General features: G+C 40.1%; 1 protein-coding gene across 1 annotated transcript in view; it reads left to right on the top strand.

The window, feature by feature from the left end:
* The window catches only part of LOC124703190 (ent-kaur-16-ene synthase, chloroplastic-like), a 9000-nt gene extending 4060 nt beyond the window's left edge, over positions 1 to 4940 (top strand). Inside the window, exons 4-13 of the mRNA XM_047235417.1 lie at positions 663 to 880; positions 965 to 1085; positions 1157 to 1254; positions 1337 to 1545; positions 1636 to 1748; positions 1853 to 1948; positions 2025 to 2240; positions 2344 to 2485; positions 2870 to 3115; positions 4626 to 4940. Of these exons, the coding sequence (XP_047091373.1) occupies positions 663 to 880; positions 965 to 1085; positions 1157 to 1254; positions 1337 to 1545; positions 1636 to 1748; positions 1853 to 1948; positions 2025 to 2240; positions 2344 to 2485; positions 2870 to 3115; positions 4626 to 4940 (1774 nt within the window). The remainder of the gene's footprint in view (positions 1 to 662; positions 881 to 964; positions 1086 to 1156; positions 1255 to 1336; positions 1546 to 1635; positions 1749 to 1852; positions 1949 to 2024; positions 2241 to 2343; positions 2486 to 2869; positions 3116 to 4625) is intronic.
* Positions 4941 to 8354: the final 3414 nt, after the last annotated feature.

The following is an 8354-nucleotide window of genomic DNA, read 5'->3' as shown; positions in this document are numbered from 1 at the left end:
TTGCCGGATCTAGGCACTGTCGATGGTACACCTATGAAGTATACCCACAACACTCGTCAACGCCAACACCACCATGGTACTAGCTACCCTTCACAGCCAGAATGAACCGTACCCCCCACCCTGCTGCCTATAGCCACTGACCCGGACACCCCGTCCATAGCTATAGGGGCGGTACCACCGGGCGTAGGAATCCCCCACAACTGTTGTATGCACCGAGATCTCCTCCAGAGACCCGGAGCATCGCGTCGCCAAAACCCAACTGCCCACCCTCCACCGCTATATGAAGGGATCCGCCACCCATGGGGAAGGGCCCTGCGCCCTCCGGCCGCTATGTGGGGTATGCCCAGCAGCCTCTTCCAGCGACAGCAAGGAATGAGACGGGGAGGGTGGCGGCTAGGGTTAGGGGATGGGGTCGGGAGGATTAGTACATATGCAAGAGATGGTATATATTGTGAATGTAAGTTTGTTTGGAAACTTGTTTCCTTTTTCTCTTTCATTCATGAATAAGCATGTGTTTTTTAAGTACTTAGAAGATACATAAGTAATTTGAAACAGAAAGTGATCTATGATGTCATTGTCTCATTGATATGTTTTCAACAAATATAGAAGTAATAAATTAGATAACGATGATTGAGATTTAGAAAATCTTTATATTTGTGCAGATATGATGTGGATAAATCTTGTGGGAGAGAATCATATATGGCATATGTTGCGGAAGGGTTGGGGAACCTACTGGACTGGAATGAAGTTACGAAGTTCCAAAGGAAGAATGGGTCATTGTTCAATTCTCCTTCCACTACTGCTGCAGCATTAATCTATTCTTATGATGACAAAGCCCAACAATACCTAAACTTACTTGTTAGTAAATTTGGCAGTGCAGGTGTGACTATGTACCTTTAATAATGAGTTTCTTTTGCAAGCATTGGTCTGTTGATAAATATCTTACAAAATTGGTCGTTTGCAGTACCAACTGTGTTCCCAATAAATATATATTGTCAGCTGTCGATGGTAGATTCACTTGAGAAGATTGGAATATCTCGTCATTTTTCTAGTGAGATAATGAGTATCCTAGACAGGATATACAGGTAATCACTACGAGTAACTCTTTTCTAGATATATTTAGTAGGTTCTAAACTTTACTGTATCCATCTTGTAGTTTGTGGTTACATAGAGATGATGAAATCATGCTGGATATAAAAACATGTGCAATGGCATTTCGTATTTTACGAATGAATGGATATGATGTTTCCGCAGGTATTTCCTTGTGATGGAATTTCCCTACTTACTAATTTTATCTTCAGATCTTGACTTAACTCAGAAGTTTCATTTTACGCAGATGAGCTGTCCCATATGTCTGAAGCCTCCACTTTCCATAATTCACTTCAAGGGTATTCAGATGATACCGAATCTTTATTGGAACTATACAAGGCTTCAAGAGTTAGTGTATCAAAAGATGAAATTATCCTAGAAAACATAGAATATTGGGCAGGCAACCTATTAGCAGAAAAGTTATGTCCTGATGTGTTGCATAGGGTGCCATTGCTTGCATGAAAAAATACAATTTAGAAAATCATTGATATATATATTTGATTAAGATCTCAATTTACATTAAAGTCTATGTTTATGTAATTTCAGGTGGACTATGCTATTCAGCTCCCTTTTTATGCGACAATGGAGCGTCTACACCACAGGAGAAACATTGAACATTTTGATGTTACAGATTATCAATTGTTGAAGACATCATACTCGTAAGATTCTTATATTTCCAAAAGGAAGTATTGGTGTGGTTATATGTATGTAAATATTGTCCATCAATTTCTCATATATATATTTATATATGTTGGTAAATTAGGCCTTGTAGTGTCAAAAAAGATCATCTTGCTTTGGCTACTGAAGATTTCACATTTTCTCAAGGTATTTACCTGAATGAACTCCTGGATATTGAAAGGTAATCTGCATTTGTTTTATCATCATATATTATTAAATTCGTTTTTTACATGATATACAACTTCTTTTTGCAACAGTTGGGTGAAAGAGAATAGGCTGGACCAGCTAAAATTTGCAAGACAAATACAGACATATGGCTCTCTCACTGCTTCTGCTTGTATTTTCGCTCCTGAATTATCTGATGCTCGGATTTTATGGGCCAAAAATTGCGTGCTCGTAACTATTTCTGATGACTTCTTTGATGTGGGGGGATCAAAAGAAGAGTTAGAAAACCTTGTAGCATTAGTTGAGATGTAAAGTTTCTCAACTTGATCTCTTTGTCTAGTTTTTGTCAAGTATTGGCATCTTGTGCCGTTCCTAATATGCTATCTTGTGCTGGCCTAATGGTTTTCTTAGGTGGGATGAGCACCACGAGCTTCAATTTTACTCAGAGAGAATAAAAATATTATTTTGTGCTATCTATGCTACAGTCAATCAGATTGGAGAAATGGCTTCTATAGTACAAAACCGTGATGTTAGGGAACACCTAATAGAGCAGGTAATTTTCATTTGTGACCCACTAATTCTGAGTTGTATTATACTCCCTCCGGTTCAATCTATAATGCCTATAGATTTTCTGCATTTGTTTCATAATATAAGAGTAGATCTGTGTATATTTGCAAAGAAACTTCCACCGATTAGCTGAATAGCAGAAAATAAGGAAACCGATCTGATCCCGTGCATAAAATCTGGGAACTGATTTACGGTACAACCTCTTATAGGCATTATAGACTGAAAATAAGGGGGTTTTGTGTTAAAAAATGACTTGCGCTAATTACCGTGCAGAAAATCTATAGGCATTATATATTGAAACGGAGGGAGTAGTAAGTATTACAAGTTGAAATGATATTTAAGATATAAATGACTTCAAATTCATCTGTAGTGGATACATACATTGCGGTGTATGATGACTGAAGCTGAATGGGGGAGGACGAAATATGTGCCGACAACAGATGAGTACATAGCAAATGCACATGTCTCCTATGGACTAGCGCCAATTGTGCCCCCGTCATTGTACTTTGTTGGGGAAGAGCTTTTGGAGTCGGCTGAAAAAGATCAAGAGTATAATGAGCTATTCAGGCTACTGAGCACGTGTGGTCGTCTACTAAATGATCTCCAAGGCCTTGAGGTATTTGGGTTGCTCTACGATAATTTTTGTGTATCCTTGTAAATTACTTTCCCATTCATTCGTTATAGATTCATAAAAAATTAATTGTTTACAATTTTTATTATATGATTCACATTTGAGTATAACTAACCCCTGATTTAGTGATACCACTACAATATTTAAGTCTAATCAATGAACTATAAATTTTAACACTATACACCTACTACCATATTCATAATTAATGTGATTGGAGCCATTAAGTGCCAGGGCTATAGGAAAGTATTCACGTCACATAATAATGGACATGGGGAAAAATGAAATGACATATCAAAATTGGATTTGTGAATTTATCATCAGCAGTAGAGGACAAAATCTGAAATTTAAAGCATTACCCTTGGAGATAAAATATAGAAAAACATTTGGAAGGGTGTGGTGATTGCGGAGAGGAGTTTTTTCTGCATTCTCTCCATTTAGATTTGACGAGAGATATTTGGGGACGGGAGCGATTTTTGGGGAAGAGTATTAATTACTTTTTCAGGTTTCCACTTTCTTTCTTTTCTGAGGGAAAGCCAGGAAGGCTAATTTCCTTAAATCGGCATATGGATACATCGTTTGACAGAATATAAACTAAGAAGTTAATTGGGAGGATCCCCATGCCAAGCAATTGACATAGACCCTTCTGAATGAGTGGCTAGACTATGTGCCGCTAAATTAGCTTCCCTAGGATAATGAGAAATTGAACTGATACAAAATTCTGGCAAAGGGAGGAACATTCTTCTTAAATTGCTGCTGTTGGTCCCAGCTGCTCCTTGGGCCGTCGCATTTTTGTCCGTATTTGTGGACCCCTAAGCAGGTTCTAGTACAGCATTGAGCTACTACCAGGCCGGGGGGGCTGACTCCCGAGGGCCCAGGGTGGGCGCCCAGCTCTATAGGCCGGCCCTGGGGAGAGGGTCCGACTGCGGTTACTTTTGATGTTCTAACAGCATGGTCTCACTAACTATTAAAAATCAACCCCCTCGAAAAAAACTGTTAAAATCAACGGTTCAGATCAATCAATGCGAAGTAAGTCCGAGCATGCTAAAAAAGCTCCACTCACAAAGACATCGTTGTCATCTGCTGTACGTAAGTAAAATGATGTCAATTCTCCAAGTTAGTTTGGTGGATCCTAGATAAAATGTTACAGATTACTCAACCGCGCTTTACAGTACTACGTATTACATCTATTACTTTTTTGGGTTGCAGTATTACGTATTACATCTCAACATTTGGATGTGTCTACGTACTAGATAGTATCTACATACATCCAAATTTTGTTGAATCTCAGAGAAGTTTCATGAGATGGAGGGAGTACATATTTTAAGTAAATGGGAAATATTTACAATACATGAAGGTTCTGTGTATCCAATTACCAAAATGATATTTTTGCGAGAAATTTCCAAAATGAATTTGCAAGCCAGTAATAATACTGTTGTTTAAACCTGTAAACTGTTTCTTGGAGATTCTGACAAAAACTTTACCTACTCTTGTGTAGAGGGAGAGCATCCAGGGAAAACTGAATAGTGTTTCACTACTTGTTCTCCACAGTGGTGGTTCTATGTCTGTAGAAGCAGCTAAAAAGGAAGTAGAGGACTATATTGCCTCGTGTCGGACAGAGTTGATAAGGTTGGTTCTTAGGGAAGGTACTGCTGTTCCTAGGCCGTGCAAGGAGTTGTACTTGAGGATGTACCAGGTTAATCATTTGTTCTACTCTAACACCGACGGGTTTAGCTCGCCAACAGAAATGCTCGGCGAGGTGAACGCAGTTATCTATGAGCCTCTCAAACTCCAGACCAACAACCCTCTTTAGCTGTTAAATCAGCACAACAATGATTTCCTAAAGGATCAGATGATTTCTCGAAAGGAAAATGGATTCTGGTGCAGGATTAATATAAATGGTGACAATGTGAAGCCTCGTGATGAAGGATTGCAGGATGATCGGTCTCTAGAATAGTTCTGGTTTCTTGTGTAAACGTGTTGCATGTTCAGGTATTGCCCTTGTTCATGGGGCATTTTCCTATCTTAGATCAAGTACCATTGGATGTTATATCTCTGATTCTCGAGGATTTGCTCTACTTCTTCACTCCCATCTATATTAAGATCGGCGGTAGCACCATTTTTACTTATGTTTTTCATGTATTTATTCCCTTTCATCAATAGCTCACGCGGAATTAGCATCGCCCGTAGACAATCTAGCTCCGCCAAAACGTTTATGTCAGGTGCTTTTAGGACAAGGGCTAAAACCGGGACAGTTTGACATGGGGGGTTGAGTTGGCAGATTTTATTTTATTTGAGAACAAGGTGGCCCAGTTGATTCACTAGGGAGTTGGAGCTGTGAGCTGCCTGCCAAATGGTCAAAGGCCAAGCTCGAAGAAGAGATATGGCATTGCCCGGTTCCTAAAAAAACATGAGTCCTTATAGCAACTCTAGTAGATTTCCGATAATACCCCAAAACTGGAAAACTCATGCCGTTATCCAGTTTTATGCTATTTTTGTGCCTAGGACAGATCCCAAAAATGGGCCGGCCAGATAATTTTATCAAGTACACAACGACGCACTCTATATCCAGGAGGATGGGGGTATCGGGTAGAAAATCCTCATTTCCACCTCCGTGCATCGCCTCCTCCGCCGCAAAATCGCCCGCTGGTCCGTTGTCTCTATGCACTCTAGCGAGCAATTAACAGCATATCTGGCATACCCATGGCCGGATCGACAGGCTCTGCCGCACACCTTCCAGCGCCGGCGTTAGTGAGCAGCCGCGCTCAGTTTGTGCACAGGAGAGCGCATGAGGCGCACGCGCTCGCTGCAACACGTACAACACACGGTTCCGGTATCCCACTCCCGCTTCCCCTCCTGCGGCGGAGAGCTCCTAGGCCACCGAGCGTTGGTGCATCATTGTGTACCCTGTGCAGTGTCTTCGCACGAGGAGGAGGAGGAGGCCGACGATGCTTCGGAGGTGACGAGGACGCAGAGGAGGTAAACAAAGAGAGTGATCGATGGGAATCTCATCGCTCCCGAAGCCGAAGATTCCCGAAGCTGAAGATGCGGTGATGTGGTGGGTCCTCACACGATCATTGTGCGCAGCCGCGCGCGATGAGATGAAGCTTTTCACCTACGAATGTCATGAGGCACGGAGCATCTATTGGCGCAAGTAGGCACGCCTCCATTACTCACTCAAGCCGAAGACCGTGTCGAGGAGTCACTAGTGAAGGCTCCCTGTTTTTTCGATATGGGAGCATTGCTCCCATCAATAGATGCAGCGCAGCCATGTTTTTATTAAAACGAAGGTTCAAACAAATATCCTTATTACAACCCAGACATCTAACTGTAACAGTAACCAGCCAACCAAAGATGAAAAGAAAACAAAATCTATACATCTTCAAACTTCGATTCTTTTAATGTGCCGCCATCAAATAGCAGTCCCGTGCGACCGCCAATAGTCGGTTGCATCCAATATCAATAATATCCCGCTGGTCCTCCGGGAGAAGGCATACCCATAGCTGTATCCAATGCGCCACACGAATAATAACCTGCAAAACATTAGTTTCCTTCTGTTTATTAAACATAATATCATTTCTACTAGTCCATATCGACCAACAAAGTGCAGAAATACCAATACGAATATGTCCTTTATCTCGCTTATTCACCCATTTAACCAATTACCAAACATATTAGTAATATTTGTTGGAGGAGGAATGTTATAAGCAAAAAATATCATTCTCCAAATCAGTTTTGCAAAAGGACAAGAGAGAAACAGATGATCAACCGTCTCATTGTTATCATAGAAACAACATTTTTGACAACCTGTCCATTTTCTCTTAATCAGATTATCCTTAGTAAGTAAAACCTTATTACTAAGAAACCACATAAAAATCTTTATCTTAAGGGATATTTTAATCTTCCAAATGCATTTTCTCAGAAATCTAGTATGTCCATTCATAAGATCAAGATACATAGATTTAACTAAAAATAAACCTGAGTCTTGTTAGTTTCCAAACAAACTTATCATTATCATCTATCAATTGTACAGACATTAGGCGTTCACACAAGTTTAACCACAAATTCCACTTATGTTCATTAAGGTATCTCCTAAAACCAATATTAATAGGAGATTGACCGAAAACCGTAGATACCAAACCAAATCCACTACACCAAGTCCGATCTTCACGAGAAAAGATGTAGCTTCAAAGGCAAACATGTTGGAGATATGCCCAAGAGGCAATAATAAAAGTGGTTATTATATATCTTTATGTTTATGATAAATGTTTATATACCATGCTATAATTGTATTAACCGAAACATTGATACATGTGTGATATGTAAACAACAAAGAGTCCCTAGTAAGCCTCTTAACTAGCTTGTTGATTAATAGATGATTAGTTTCATAATCATGAACATTGGATGTTATTAATAACAAGATTATATCATTATATGAATGATGTAATGGACACACCCAATTAAGCGTAGCATAAGATCACGTCATTAAGTTATTTGCTATAAGCTTTCGATACATAGTTACCTAGTCCTTTCGACCATGAGATCATGTAAATCACTTATACCGGAAATGTACTTTGATTACATCAAACGCCACTGTGTAAATGGGTGGTTATAAAGGTGGGATTAAGTATCCGGAAAGTATGAGTTGAGGCATATGGATCAACAGTGAGATTTGTCCATCCCGATGACGGATAGATATACTCTGGGCCCGCTCGGTGGAATGTCGTCTAAAGTCTTGCAAGCATATGAATAAGTTCATAAGAGACCACATACCACGGTACGAGTAATGAGTACTTGTCAGGAGACGAGGATGAACAAGGTATAGAGTGATACCGATGATCAAACCTCGGACAAGTAAAATATCGCGTGACAAAGGGAATTGGTATCGTATGTGAATGGTTCATTCGATCACTAAGTCATCGTTGAATATGTGGGAGCCATTATGGATCTCCAGATCCCGCTATTGGTTATTGGTCGGAGAGAGTACTCAACCATGTCCACATAGTTCACGAACCGTAGGGTGACACACTTAAGGTTTGATGTTGAAATGGTAGAATTTGAATATGGAATGGAGTTCGAAGATTTGTTCGAAGTCCCGGATGAGATCCCAAACATCACGAGGAGTTCCGGAATGGTCCGAAGAATAAGATTCATATATAGGAAGTCATTTTATAAGTTTGAAAATGATCCGGTGCATTTATGGAAGGTTCTAGAAGGTTCTAGAATA

Source organism: Lolium rigidum, chromosome 1 (genome assembly GCF_022539505.1).
Source record: "Lolium rigidum isolate FL_2022 chromosome 1, APGP_CSIRO_Lrig_0.1, whole genome shotgun sequence".
Lineage (NCBI taxonomy): Eukaryota > Viridiplantae > Streptophyta > Magnoliopsida > Poales > Poaceae > Lolium > Lolium rigidum.
The sequence above is the reverse complement of the archived record's forward strand: the minus strand, read 5'-3'. Positions and strand labels throughout refer to the sequence as shown.